The sequence below is a fragment of the Doryrhamphus excisus genome, linkage group LG6 (genome assembly GCF_037039965.1).
Source record: "Doryrhamphus excisus strain RoL-2023G ecotype Guam linkage group LG6, RoL_Dexc_Guam_v1.1, whole genome shotgun sequence".
In the NCBI taxonomy this organism is placed as follows: domain Eukaryota; kingdom Metazoa; phylum Chordata; class Actinopteri; order Syngnathiformes; family Syngnathidae; genus Doryrhamphus; species Doryrhamphus excisus.
Window position 1 is genome coordinate 6,360,005 of NC_136362.1, and position 15,662 is coordinate 6,375,666.

The 15,662-nt window shown below is 46.3% G+C and overlaps 1 protein-coding gene across 1 annotated transcript; it reads right to left on the reverse strand.

Annotated features, from left to right (window-relative positions):
• Positions 1 to 62: 62 nt before the first annotated feature.
• LOC131126366 (vesicle-fusing ATPase-like) lies at positions 63 to 15,494 on the reverse strand. The gene is made up of 21 exons (XM_058068814.2): positions 15,352 to 15,494; positions 14,591 to 14,676; positions 14,425 to 14,521; positions 13,375 to 13,414; positions 13,127 to 13,293; positions 12,957 to 13,064; positions 11,886 to 11,961; positions 11,473 to 11,628; positions 7,917 to 8,116; positions 7,125 to 7,290; positions 6,982 to 7,056; positions 6,709 to 6,896; positions 6,114 to 6,209; positions 5,871 to 6,027; positions 5,639 to 5,772; positions 5,087 to 5,153; positions 4,925 to 5,004; positions 4,078 to 4,212; positions 3,891 to 4,004; positions 1,752 to 1,807; positions 63 to 341 (listed from the first exon to the last, which is right to left on the reverse strand). The coding sequence occupies exons 1-21, from the start codon at positions 15,361 to 15,363 to the stop codon at positions 311 to 313; spliced, it is 2,241 nt and encodes a 746-aa protein (XP_057924797.2). The 5' UTR covers positions 15,364 to 15,494; the 3' UTR covers positions 63 to 310.
• Positions 15,495 to 15,662: the final 168 nt, after the last annotated feature.

Below are 15,662 nucleotides of genomic sequence, written 5' to 3' on the forward strand. Positions count from 1 at the left end.
GCGCGCACACACGCGCACACATACACATACACACACACACACGCACACACACACACCAGGGAGTGGGCCATCTTTGGTTTATTGACCTGTGCTAAAGACGGCGATAAGACAAGGAGGTCCATGGAATGATCCAAAGATATGTGTACAATCATAAAATATGATATATTATACACAACTCTTCATTTCTCTTAGCTTTCACACGCTGCTGCTGAGGAAGAGGAGGAAGAGGAGGAGGAGCCGCTGGGGGACAGAGGACACTACAGTCGCCATCTTACCCCGGTCCAAAGGCCTCGTTGTGGCTCCGCCCCCTCTATATCGGCACAAAGACGTCGGAGCCGAGTCTGTTTGGGGGAGGCAAATGGTATCAACGAGCGTATTGGGGGGGCCCAATGTTTGAGGTTCAGGGGTCAGAATCACCGAGCGAGAGCATGAAGGCGGCGTGGAAGCTTGGGGACATTAGAAGATGAAAGATCACCTCAGCAGGCAGAAATCCTTCGCCATGATTGGTCAGTCGCTCGCACTCCCAACCAGAAGTACCATCACAATCATCCACAAAAAGGGGATGTATGGGGACGTATGGGGATGTATGGGGACGTATGTATGGAGACGTATGGGGACATATGGGGACGTATGCGGACATATGCAGATGTATGGAGACATATGGGGACGTATGCAGACGTATGGAGACGTATGCGGATGTATGTATGGAGACGTATGGGGACGTATGTATGGAGACATATGGGGATGTATGGGGACATATGGAGACGTATGGGGACATATGGAGACATATGGGGACATATGGAGACGTATGGAGACATATGGAGACATATGGGGACGTATGGGGACATATGGAGACGTATGGGCACGTATGCGGACGTATGGGGACATATGGGGACATATGCGAACGTATGGAGACGTATGGGGACGTATGGAGACATATGCGGACGTATGGGGACATATGCGAATGTATGGGGACGTATGGGGACATATGGAGATGTATGGGGACATATGGAGACATTTGGGGACGTATGGGGACGTATGGAGATGTATGGGGACATATGCGGATGTATGGGGACGTATGTATGGAGACGTATGTATGGAGACATATGGGGACGTATGGGGACATATGGGGACGTATGGAGACGTATGGAGACATATGGAGACGCATGGGGACATATGGAGACATATGGGGACATATGGAGACGTATAGAGACATATGGAGACGTATGGGGACATATGCGAACCTATGGGGACGTATGGAGATGTATGGGGACGTATGGAGACGTATGGGGACGTATGGGGACATATGGAGACGTATGGGGACATATGGAGACCTATAGAGACATATGGAGACGTATGCGGACGTATGGGGACATATGCGAACGTATGGGGACGTATGGAGATGTATGGGGACGTATGGAGACGTATGGGGACATATGGAGACGTATGGGGACGTATGGGGACGTATGCGAACGTATGGGGACATATGGAGACGTATGGGGACATATGGAGACATATGGAGACATTTGGGGACGTATGAGGACGTATGGAGATGTATGGGGACGTATGGGGACGTATGCGGACGTATGGGGACGTACAGGGACATACGGGGACGTATGCGGACGTACGGGGGATATATGGGGACGTCCCCCTTCCCGACAAGCTTTTCACGCAGACGCTACTCTCGCTCGGCGCTTGGGGCCCCTGAGCCGTGTCAAGGTGGCGCTATAAGAGCAGAGGGAGGAACTTACGCTCCTTCGTCTCGTAGCAGACTCACGAACTTGCTAACCCTGTAGGTGGCGTCCATCTAGCAGCAAAACACAAATAAAACACAAAATAAAAAGCTTAGCTTCAGGCTGGACTCGGACTGACAAGATGGCCGTGTTCTCATGTGGTCTTTCCACCGGGTGAGTGGGTGGGTGGGTGGGGTCATACAACGGGGAGCGGCTGTCCGGAAGGTGCACGGGAGGGAGGGGTTAAAATGCAGGTTCCTGCTACTTCAGGTGCACGGTGGTGGCAAAGATGGCGGCGAGCGTGCATACCACAGGAATTACGCAACATCCACATACCGCCGCACAACGCCACGCAACATCCTGGTGCCTGTTAACGCCTTCCTCGTAGTAAATCACAGCAGCACACGTGTGTGTGCGGCGGCTTGAACGTTCCCATTGGAATGGAGGACGTGCAGGCTACAGCGCCTGCCCCCCCACCCCCCCCCAGGCCGCGTGACAAACACCTCCGAGTCGTCTTTGCATGAATTAAAGGCACATGTTCGCTCAACCTGTCACCCCCCCCCAAACCCCCCCCCCACCAGCCTGGATGACTTTTGGGAAGCGAGGACGTGTGCGTGTCCTCGTGACTGGAAGTTGGACGGCGAGCGCTGTCAAGTATGAGCGTACAGGAAGTGGCGACCGCACGCTGTCTCATTGGACGTGACGCACGGCGGACGCTTGTGTGCTACGGCGAGGTGACGCTCTGGCGACCAGATGCGGGAGAGGACGAGTGTCTGGAAAACACTTGTGGCCACGCCCACTCGCCATCATAGAAATACATATACGACTAATCATTCTTGGAATATTTTATTAGTTATTCTAAAAGTTATATTCACTTTTTAGATGATCTTATTCAATACTTTTTACCCAAGCTCATTTTAACAAAAATGACAACTTTGGTTTGCGTGTTTGTCATCATAGTCAAATGTATTTTTATTTTATTTTAATGACATTTTTCCTTGTAATATTAACATATTTTTTATTCTAGGAAAATTACAACTATTTTTGTCATTTACATATTTTGACTTTTTTCTGGTTCCATTACAGCTGTTTTTTTATTTAATTTTTTATGATTTATTTGGTTTTTTATTATTATTTATTTAGTTTTCTATGTATTAGTTTTTATTGTTTTAATTTTATTTATTGTACATTTCTTCTTGTAATATTACTACTTTATTTCCATAATATTAATTAATAAATTATTCTAAAAAATAGTTTCCGAAACTTTCTTTAATATTTCAAATTTATGCTCCTAAAATGACATGATTTTTCCCTCATAATATTACATGATTCTTGTAAAAATAAGACTTTTTCTCATTAAATGACAATTTTTTTCTTGGAATATTTTGTATTTATTCTTGTAAAATTACTATACTTTTTTCAACAAAAAAAAAAATTCTTGTAATATTTTTTTAAATGCGCCACTAGGCACAAATGGCCCCCAGGCCTCACTTTGGACACCCCTGTAGTAGACATAAGAACATTTTGGGAAATGATATGATATAAATAAATGCTGAATAACAATAAAGATAAAGTGGTACTACTAAGAGAAAGAATACTACCATGAGAATACTACCATGTCAGTAGCCCACACGTGAAAGAGACGAAACATTCAAGAAAAATCAGATTTTTGGAATTTGTGATATTAGGAAAAACAAAGCAAAGTGAAGTTGTCATTTTTGGAAAATTAGGCTGGGTAAAATGTCACCATATTGGAAAAACACAATTTACGAAGAGTGAAGTTGATATTAATAAGAGACTTTTCCACCTACAGTATGAAATATGCACGACATAACGCGAAGTAGAAAGTAAAAAGTTGCATCCATTCATTGTTCGCTCTGTGGCCCTCATTGGAAAAACGTTTAGACACCCCCGGTCTACATTATGTGAGTGTAAAGATAACTATAGGGGTGTTATTTCATGTCTGGAGGGCTCTAATAAAGGTAAAAATAACATCTAAAAGGTCGTGGACAGATTTATATGTCTTATTTTCTCCTATTATGTACAGTATTAGGCAATACGAGTATAAAGGTGACTATAGGGGTGCTATGGCATGTTTAGAGGGCTCTAGAGAGTATTAAAACTGTATTTAGAAGGTCCTAGACGATACAAGCTTACCTGTGAAGCCATTTCAATGAGCATGATTAACTTTTTGATGCCGATCCACAGGTGCTGGCCCTTGACGGCGTTGGCGATGACGGCCCTCTCCTTCTCCTGGAAACTTCCCAGCAGCTGAGAGGAGCACACACAAGAACATCTCCTCAACTGGGAGGGATTTCTCCTTTTGGGCGCCTGTGGATGTTACCTCCAGGGCCTCCACCAGCTGCTCGCCCCTGGAGATGTTGGGAATGTGGATGGTGGTGCTGAAAGCGTTCAACATCTCCATCTCCTTCAGGACGTCTTTGCAACTGCTGGTGCCGATGATCAGCAGCTTGCGACCCTGAAAGACCACCACAATGTACCCCACCGTGTCCCGTGTGGCATTACGTCAACGTGCTAAAACAACCCCTGCTACCACTCTAGGCGGAGATGCTATGATGTGCTGTGATGCTCGGAGAGGAGACAAACACAGCCAAGAAGAAAAGAAAATAAGTGTAGCTGAGCTAAGCCGGCGAGCTGGAGGAGGACCAGGAGAAGGAGCGGCAGGAGAGTGGCGAGCAGACGGGGGGATTATGGCCGCCGGCTGCCCCCCCATGGCGTGGGGGGTTGCGATGCTGCATGCAGATGAGGTGCCACACAGGCGGCGGCGCTGCCAGGTCCCGGCTCTCTCACAGAGCCCATTCTCCTCCGTGTCGCCCCCGGCCTCCCCCCGGCGCCCCGCTGGGCCCTGCGCTTCACAGGGCCGGAGGAGCACGGCGGGCCAGGCATTCAGCGGCCGGCCCCGCGCCACTTCTCATGCACATGCGGCCGTATAGCACGCCGCGCTCGCTTTCACAAACCCACCAACAAGCTAGCGGCAAAGAAAGCATGAGAAACCGGGCCTGAGTGGCGCCATTCACCCGCAGCACAACAAACGCTAACAAGCGTCCCCCTCGCGCTCTGCCCATCTCATGCCACTTGCAGCCAAGCCCCGCCGCCGCCTCCTCCTCCTCCTCCTCGGCTGCTGCCCTCTGTCTGCCGGCTGTGGAGCGGCGCCTTCATAGCGGCCTTACCTTTGGAGGAGGTTTCTTCAGCAGAACCAGCAGCGCCTGCAGCACCAGGTTGGAGAACCGCGGGCCGATGGGGACAAAGTCTGACCATCATCAGGAGGACACGCATGGCATTTGGCGTCAATGGCAGCCACGTGAATTCGTTACAACTTCCTGTAAACTTACCTAGCAAACGCTCGATGTCGTCCACCACCACGCAGCTCAGCTGAGACTTGTAGGCGTCCTCAAAGACCTGGACCAAACAATCCCAATTATTAACGCTGCAAGCGGCGCCGAATCTCAGCCCACCAATGTCATGGTTTGAAGTTGTGGTCTTCAGTTGTGGTCTTCAAATACAAACCCTGGTACTCGCTGTAAATCAAAATGGCCGACTTCCTGTTTGTTTTCGAACATGGGTTCTTGAGACTTTTTTGTGCATCTGGTCACAATTTATGTAGCCGATATGTGAAAGTGGACCTGAATTGTTAGTGTTGGGGACCACTGGACTATCCGGTTTTTAGCCTGCAAATGTTGGAACGGATCCATGACTGATACCCGGTCAATGATACCCGGCTCTTTGAGGTCAGAGTTGGACCAGCGTCCTGCCAGCATGCCTTTAGGGCACCTTTCCCAGTGTTCCCACCAAGCTGGAAGGACGCTGCTGTCCAACATGACTGACAATGAGTTGTGTGTGTGTGTATGTGTGTACATGTGTGTGTGTGTGTGTTACAGAGTAACCTTTTTAATGGCCTGACATTTGGCAATCTCAGAGTGTCCGATCATCTTGTCGGGCGAGCATATCTTGATGAACGGGAACTGCGAGTCTTCGGCGATCTTGGCCGCCAAAGCCGTCTTCCCACTGTTGGGTGGGCCTGCAGAGAGGAACGTGCATCACAGGTTGCCCTGTGTGTGTGTGTGTGTGTGTGTGTGTGTGTGTGTGTGTGTGTGTGTGTGTGTGTGCGCACGTTACCTTCCAGCAGCACAGACACCAACGGCGTGTATTCGCTGTTCTTGGTCTGCTGCACCAGCAGCTCCCCGTCGTCCAAGATGGCCGACACCGGGTCGCCCCAGCGGATGATGCCGTTCATGATGAAGCTGGCGTAGTCCTCCTGGTTGGTGCCAAACGCCTGCCGAGGACCCGTTGAGCTATTTTTATTAAAACTGGCCTCCAATGCTGACGGCATGTGGAAATACACGACTTTAAGAACGTTACGGGTTTGATGTCGTTATCCAGCGCCGCCATGAAGTCCAGTCTGCTGACCTGCAGCGTCTCCGCCGTCTCGATGTTGACCTCCACCGTGCTGCTGGCCTGACACACACAAACACACACACACACACACACACACACACAAAGGAGATGAACATTTCCAGCTCCAACTCCTCGAAGCGCAAAAGGTCAGACGGAGATGAGTCCGGGGAAGATGGGGACGAATCACGTCCATCATACGTCAACACCTGCTAATATCTGCTGCACTGTGTGTGTGTGTGTGTGTGTGTGTGTGTGTGTGTAGTCAAGTGTTTCGTCAGCTGTGTAGACTTGAACTTCACTTGGAGATGATAATAACGTGCAATGTACACACACCTGGTGGCCTGATGCAACGCCATCCCAGGAGGCCGCCTCCGCTCGGGGGACTGGATGAATGGGGGTGTACAGTATGCTTATTTTTTCTCTTAGTACTACATGTATGCAGTAGTATCACGACATGAGACGTGACCATATCTGTATATTAGATCTCGGTAGGAAAGCCAATATGGTTCATCTATGGGTGCTTGATGAACACCCCGCCCCCCAACCCCCAACCACCGACCTTGATGTGTCTGTTCATGGCGGTGGACTGGGCCGCCCTGACCAGCCCCTCCAGTTCGGCTCCGCTGTAGTTTTTGGTCTCGCCGGCCAGCTCCTTGATGTCCACGTCGCCAGCCAGCAGCTTGTACTGACGCATCTTCGCCGTGTGGATGTGCAGGATCTGAACGCGGCCCTTCTCGTCCGGCAGGCCTGTCACATGGGGAGCGGCGGTTGAGCGTGTGAGGCGCCGTCGTCGCCGCCGCGAGATGGAGCCGCCGTATGCACGCCCTCTTACCGATCTCCATCTTGACTTCCAGCCTTCCGGGTCGCAGCAGGGCCTCGTCAATGAGGTCAGACCTGTTGGTCATACCTGAGGGGAGGGGCCACAGCGCGGCTTTAGATTAAAAAGGGGCGGGGCTTCACCGTACACGCTCGTACCTATGACCAGGATGTTGTTGAGCTGCTCCACGCCGTCCATCTTGGACAGCAGCTGGTTGACCACGGTGTCGTGCACGCCCGTGCTGCCCGTCATGCTGCCTCGCTGCTTGCAGATGGCGTCGATCTCGTCGAATATGATGATGTGGAGGCCGCTGTTGGCGCCCAGCTGCACGCCACATGCGGGAGAAAAAGTCACACCGCATCAAACGCCGAGCCAAGCGACACTTGTATCATAAATCTGACAACGCTGGTGAATGGACAACAGGCCGGGGGGGTGAGTGTGTGTGTGTGGGGGGGGGGATTCCCCTCCATCCACACACCTGTCAGTCTCAGCATTTAAAGCAGGTGTGTGTGTGTGTGTGTGTGAGGGCAGGTCCAGCATTAGGTCAGCCCCTCATTAGGTGGTGAAGATTGAGGTTCAATGAGAGCGTCCCACTGTCCAAACTGACCACCAATGCCACACGCACACACACACACACACACACACACACAACATGAAGAGTTATTATCATCTTGCTGCACCTAAAGGGCAGATCTGTCCACTCCTGCAGAAATTACTTGGTTCTGTTTGGCCCCCACCTCCACCCACCACCTCCTTGCAGGCTCTAACCATGGTCTTCTTCCGCACCCAACTCCTCGAGATATGCCTCTACGGAGCCTACATTGTGCACTTCCGACAATAGTATCTTTTTCTTTTCAAGCGTTACCACAGAAATAGATGTTGAGAATATGAAACATGAGCTACATTAAGGTCTAGAAAGATCCATGTGAATCGTGCGTGCCATATCTCACCCTCTTCTGTTCGTCCTCGGCGTCGGCAAAGAGTTTGCGGATGTTGGCCTCCGACTCGCCCACGTACTTGTTGAGGATCTCGGGCCCGTTGACGATCTTGGGCTCACGGGCGTTGAGCATCTTGCCGATCTGGCGCGCCATCAGAGTTTTACCGCAGCCAGGGGGGCCGTACAGCAGGATGCCCTTGACGTGCTTGCAGCCTGGACATAGACACCATCATAGACACCATCATAGACACAATCATAGAAACCATCATAGACACAATCGTAGACACCATCATAGACACCATCGTAGACACCATCGTAGACACCATCGTAGACACCATCGTAGACACCATCGTAGACACCATCGTAGACACCATCGTAGACACCATCATAGACACCATCGTAGAAATCGTCGTAGACACCATCGTAGAAACCATAATTGAAAGCATGGTAGAAACCATCGTAAGACACCATCGTAGACACTATCATAGAACCCATCATAGAACCCATCGTAGACACCATCATAGAACCCATCGTAGACACCATCGTAGACACCATCGTAGACACCATCGTAGACACCATCGTAGACACCATCGTAGAAACCATCGTAGAAACCATCCTAGAACCCATCGTAGACACCATCGTAGACACCATCGTAGACACCATCGTAGACACCATCGTAGAAACCATCGTAGAAACCATAATTGAAAGCATGGTAGAAACCACTGTAAGACACCATCGTAGACACCATCGTAGACACCATCGTAGAACCCATCGTAGAACCCATCGTAGACACCATCGTAGAACCCATCGTAGACACCATCGTAGAACCCATCGTAGACACCATCGTAGAAACCATCGTAGACACCATCGTAGAAACCATCGTAGACACCATCGTAGAACCCATCGTAGACACCATCGTAGAAACCATCGTAGACACCATCGTAGAAACCATCGTAGAAACCATCGTAGACACCATCGTAGAAACCATCGTAGACACCATCGTAGAAACCATCGTAGAAACCATCGTAGACACCATCGTAAACACCGTCGTAAACACCATCGTAAAAACGTCATATTTAGAGCTTATATTTCGGAAGTATAGGTGGACATTCCACTGAAAGCTTCTGAATGGCATGTCAGTACTGGGATGATCCCGTGACCCGTATGGCACGGATGACCCCCAACCAGTGAAAAAGGTTTGGTTCAGCAGCGGTGACGTACGGCTCTGTGGCCTTCAGCAGGGCCATTTGCACCTGCATTATGACATTTGGGCCGCACTAATTGCCCCCCCTCCCCCTGATAAACATCTGAGCTGCCATTTGGGGCTGCTGAGGGAGGGAGGGAGGGAGGGAGGAGCGGCCAGGTGGGAAGTGGTGTTTGGGTCCAGAGAGAGAGACGCCAGCGAAGCCTCTGTGACGTCTGTGGGAGCCGAACGCCAATTAGATCCCCACACGCTATCAGGCCTGTCATCTCCGCACAGCTGGACACAACAAAAGGCCGACTAAATGTCACCAGCTAGTGTGTGAAGTGAAACAAAGTGTGTATTCTACAACGTCTCCCCAGAACGGGTCCTTACAGGCCTGCTGGCCCGGCCGATGAGTCAGCGGGACAAGAAGAAGTAGAAGACGACGTGTGGATCATGTGACACGTGTCAAACATGTCACCCACCACAAGCTAGCCTACATGCTAACCGCTAAATGGGACTCCTGCTGACAGAGGGTGCTCGCCGTCACTGTTGCCGCCACCATTGATTGATGGAGTGATTGATTGAACTCCTGATTAAGTCCTGCTACTTCCTGGATCAGCATCACCTACCATTAGTCCACAAACATGCTTTTTCCATATTGTGGGCCGAAATTAAGCATTTTCACGCATAGAAATGGACACATGAACTAACATACAAATACAGGAAGTGGTTCCAGACCTGACCGTGATAAGAACATTTCCACAAAGTATGATTCCTTATTCATATATGGAATATGGCAGAGCATAGAAATATCATTTACAACCTTCTACATACGCTTTTTAACATAGAGCCCTCTAGACACGAACTAACACCCCTATAGTCACCTTTACACACCTATTGCCAATATAGTAGACATAATAAGAGACAAAAATTGGGCATAAAAAACCTGTTTGACCTTCTAAATACATTTTTTTAACATTATTAGAACCTTCTAGACATGCAAACACATGCCTATAGTCACCCTTACACTCCTATTACTCATTAAAGTAGACATAATCAGAGAAAATGAGACATAGAAATCATAGAAAACTGTTTACGACCTTCAAAATGTGGTTTAACATAATTAGAGCCCTTGAGACATAAACTAACACCCCTATAGTCACCTTTATATTCCTATTACTCATTAAAGTGGACATAATCAGAGAAAATAAGACACGGAACTCAAAGAAAACTGTTTACGACCTTCAAAATGTGGTTTAACACAATTAGAGCCCTTTAGACGCAAACTAACACCCCTATAGTCACCTTTATATTCCTATTACTCATTAAAGTGGACATAATTAGAGAAAATAAGACACGGAACTCAAAGAAAACTGTTTACGACCTTCAAAACGTGGTTTAACATAATTAGAGCCCCTTAGACATAAACTAACACCCCTATAGTCACCTTTATAGTCCTATTACAGTAGACCCTATTACCTAGTAGACATAATCAGAGAAAATAAGACATGGAAATTATAGAAAACTGTTTACGACCTTCAAAATGTGGTTTAACATAATTAGAGCCCTTGAGACATAAACTAACACCCCTATAGTCACCTTTATATTCCTATTACTCATTAAAGTGGACATAATCAGAGAAAATAAGACACGGAACTCAAAGAAAACTGTTTACGACCTTCAAAATGTGGTTTAACATAATTAGAGCCCTTTAGACGCAAACTAACACCCCTATAGTCACCTTTATAGTCCTATTACAGTAGACCCTATTACCTAGTAGACATAATCAGAGAAAATAAGACACGGAACTCAAAGAAAAAACTGTTTACGACCTTCAAAATGTAGTTTAACATAATTAGAGCCCTTGAGACATAAACTAGCACCCCTATAGACACCTTTATAGTCCTAGTACCCAATATGGGTAACATAGGACTGAGATAGCATTTTTTTAAAAACATTTTAACATTATTATTATAATGAGAGCAATAAGACATAACATAGACTCTCACATGTTAGCATTGGGAGAGCTCCTTGTGGTTGTTCCTTTTTTACTTCCTGCGCTGCACTGTACTTCCTGCGGCTATCGTCTCACTACAGTGACGTGACTAGTGACACCTGGCGACCAGTAGGAAATGCACGGGGAGAACATGCAAACTCCACAGAGATGCCAAGCGGTGATTCCAACCCAGGTCTTCCCATGTCCTGACTGTACAGCCTCCATGCTAACCACCATAAGGCTCCATTTAGGCAACAAAAGTGGCTAGGAATGACTACACTGTATATTTTCCACAGTAGGAAGTCAGGTGTGGACAACAACAACAACAATGAAACGTGTGATAAAAAAGTGCGGCTAGCGGGTGTACAAAGACAGGAAGGAACTCACCCATCTGTTCCACGATGTCTGGAGGGAAGACTCGAGAGGCGAAGGCTCGACGGAAGATGTCGGAAAACTCCTTGTCAAGGCCTCCGATGCCTAGTTTCTCAAAATTCCAGTCTGGGCTGATGATGGACTGGCGAGACTCTCTGGTCTTGGATTTCCCTGCAAGGAGATTCCATTGGACGCATATATTTTGAATACAACAAAACAACAACTTAATATTAATATTGCTACTAAATGTCATATGGATGAAAGTTAGGCTGCAGAGATTATATGTCTTTATAGTCTGAAATGACAGCCTACGCTTCCATCATAACAAACCCAGCCTGACGCATCAACAACCAGCCGGCAAAGGTCATCATGGGAAGGAGAACATGTGAGCAGCGCGCCCTCTTGTGGTCAGACACGGTATAACTCACCTATCAGCGTCACGGACGAACCTTCAGACTTCTCAAATATCACCTGACTGTTGGCCAGCAACAACCCGATGTCAATCTGCACGGGAAAGGACAGTTAGCCAGCTAACTCAGGGGTGTCCAAAGTGCGGCCCGGGGGACAGTGGTGGGCACCAAACTTTACATTCATACAATTAAACAACAGCAAAATGGGGGGAAGCGGTACTTTTACAAGAAAAAGGTCAATATCATTAAAAAAAATATGAGGAGAATAAAGCTTTAACATTACAAGAACAAAATATATCAAACAAATATATCATATATAATATATATAATATACAGATATCAAACTAAATATATCCTTTTCAGAATAAAGTCAGAATATTATGAGTAAAAAGGCCATTTCACAAGTAAAAAGATGTTGCTTTTTAAAATCATTACATTAAAAACAAAAAAGAATGAGGTTGCTAATTTGGGGAAATTAGCTTGGGTAAAAAGGTATCATATTAAGATATTAAAAGCATAAAATAACCTTATTGCAAGAAAAAAGTTGGCATTCTACATAAAAAAATGTCATAACATTACGCAAATTATGTACATATATTAGGACAATAAAGTTAGAATATTAAGAAAAAATAATTGTCATCTTATGGACAAAAAAAACAGACTTTTATGAGAATAAAGTCATAATATTATGAGAAAAAAACACGTCATTTTCAGAAGCAAAAAGTAGAAATATTAAATGAAAAATATGCAGTTTTTTTTAAGTTATAATGTGATGTGAAAATGGGACAGGGAGAAAATTATGATTAAAACGTGTTTTAAAACGACAATTTAACGAGAATGAAGTTATAATATTCAAAGGATTTTGGGCAATTAAGGCGGGGGAAGAAAAAAAGATGTTACCAAAATAAAGTTATAATAGTATATTATAAAACTATTAGTATAATATAGAATATAATAATGTCATATACTTGTATGGAGGAAGTTGCATATTGAAAATATTGCGGGAATAAAGTCCTAATATAACAAGCTCCTACAGTAACTGTGGCGGGAAACCCAGCCAGGAAAAAAGTAAGCCCCGCCCACATTGACCTTTCGTTTCTTGCCAGAGACGTGGTCTCCTTTCAGGATGCTGGGGTCCATGCCCTCCATGTCCCTCACCAGCACCTCAAAGTCCGTGCTTCCAAACTTGAAGACCATCTGCGAGACAAAAGATGAGGCGGAGTCAACTGGGGGAGAGGGGGGGGGGGGTGGCGCCACACCTGCTGTCGCGTGCTGAAGGCCTGGTTGTGAAACTGCTGCAGGAAGTCGCTGGCCATGGCGTCCGAGTCGTACGGGCTGCTGTCCGTGCTCTTCTTCTGCCGGAAGTCCACCTGCAGGGTCACGGAGCTGATGCACTGCTTGGACTTGTCAAACGTGTAGGGGGACACTGCGGACGGATTCAGCACGTGACAAGTCATGTCAAGGTCCTTCAAGTAACATAAAAAGCAAATAAGAGTTTTCCTCTCACCTTCCACATCCTGGCCTATTGATAGACCGGCCCACTTTCTCTGTGGGGGGGTTACAAAAAGAGATGAAGTGATTGGGTGTTTTGAAGCACCGATACGGTATAAACAACCATCTACTTTCTCCGGGGGACGCCCGAGCAGGAGGTGAGCGTCGTACCTGAGAGCTGGGTCGCGGCCCGACGGCAGGGCCAGGTTAAAGATGGAGGACGAGGAGGCGGGGTTAAAAGGAGGAAGAAGCAGTGACAGAAAGAAAGAAGTTCATGCAAAGAGAGATCCCAAAAAAAACCCCAAACATATTCATAATTTCATTTTAGTCGTATCAAGTTCCAACATCAAAGAAAAGTTCATGCCCCCCCATGAACTTTATATTAAGTTCTTAAGCTGCAATAATATGAAAAAGAAAGAAAATAAAGTCAAATAATTGAAATGTTATGAAAATGAAGTCAAAATATTATGAGAATAATTACAGGAAGAAAATTTACAAGAATATTAAAATACGAGAAAAGTCGTATTAAAACGAGAAAAAGCGCCACAATTTTCCGAGAACAAAATCACAATACTATGAGGACAAATAATGTCATTTCATGAGCATGAAGTTATTGTTTTAAAGTCATAATATAACCAGAAAGAGAAAAAATAGAAGAAAGTTGTACTTTCTGGACAATGTTGTAATATTAATAAAGTAATAAAGTAATAAAGGAGTGAAGCGTAATATTGGTATGAATCATTTTCAGCTCTATGATAATGCTGAGATGAAATATACTGCATATAGTATATCCCAGCATATCTATATGTAGTATATATCTATATGTATATATCTATATGTCCCCTGTGTGGATGTCCTCCATATACTCTACCCCTGATTCAAATAGACTTGGGTGACTAGGCTGCGAGTAAATGTCCGACTTGTCATGTTGAAATTATAGTTAATATAAGAAGAGACAATAGTGGGCAGACTCGCATGCCTAGACTTCTTCCTTCTCTTTTTCCCTTTAGGGGTCGCCACAGCAACCATGAGGGACACCTGGTGGTAGGAGTGTGACAGATGGTACCTGCGGCAGACTGAAGGCGATGGTGCCAACGTTGACGCCGGGGTGCGTGGTCACGGTGAACACGTACGTGTGCGTCACATTGCGCACCGTCACGTGTCTGCGGGCGACAGGAAACGGAAGTCAGCGTACGTTACCCATCGTCAGAACAGGTTGAAGCAGAACTCACTGTTCAAAGTGGGGCTCCCTCTCGTTGACGACCACAAAGTTGGTGAAGGACAGCTTGTCTGTCGGGCAGCGTGCCACCTGCATCACCTGACCAACGCAAGCCCACCAGACACGCATGTGTTACTTTGGTTTATCTTCTACTTGCAATGATGAAATAAAGGCCTTTAAGCTTCTAATAGCACCATTACAGCTTCCTTATCTGCTGATACTTGACCGCCACCTGCTGGTAACACTTATTACATTTATTGACCACAATATATTCTACTTTGTTTACATAACAGAGCGTCTGTTCACACAGGAAGTGATCAAAATGTACGCAAACAACTTATTGTAAGTATCAACATGTAAAAGTAATGGTGTAAACAATGAATTAGCAGGAATAAACATGGATAAAGAGGGTAAAAAAAAGTTGTGCGTCTTCCTACTCCTTTTCGGACATGTCGAATTGTGTAAATGTAATCACGTGATGTTCCTCGACTAGCATAACTTTTAGTGCAGCAACACTTGCTTACACATCACTTAAGCCTAAGACGATAAAACGGTGGTAACTTTCTACTGCTTTGGAACAAAGTTACGATATTTAAGTGTGGCCTAAAACCTGCCGGTGGAAGAAGATTTCTTCTTTCCGGGATGCCAACTTTGAATGGCAGGTCTCGAGGAAACTACAAACCCATTTCAAGTATTTCCTGGACAACTTGTAACACTTTCCGTCGCTAAAGTAGCCGGGCGTGTGTTTTAAGTGTTTATTCAAGTGACACTCACCTTTGTTGTCATCTTTGTGTTGAGAGTTTGACGCCAGTTGAAGTGCAAACTATCGCCAGGACTCCGTCTTCCGCTGACAGAGCAGCAACAACGCTCGACCACGTATCGCGAGAACCGGCGAGATCTGATGGCGACACGTGACAAAAACACATAAGGTATAGCCACACGACTTGATTTATATATTTTTAACTATACTGTGAGCGACACAAGCATATCGGAACAATTGAATGTTATTGCAATATAGAAGAGGCACAACAATTCCTAACACGGGCTAGTGTTGCGGCCGTAATTCAACTAAAAAGTAAACTAAA

Bases quoted from the DNA above. Each gene is read 5' to 3' on its own strand.
- LOC131126366 (XM_058068814.2), bottom strand. The intron at 13,065-13,126 runs GTGTGGCGCCAC...TTTGTCTCGCAG, and splicing joins CCTTCAGCACGCGACAGCAG to ATGGTCTTCAAGTTTGGAAG. The intron at 4,005-4,077 runs GTAACATCCACA...TGCTCCTCTCAG, and splicing joins AGCTGGTGGAGGCCCTGGAG to CTGCTGGGAAGTTTCCAGGA.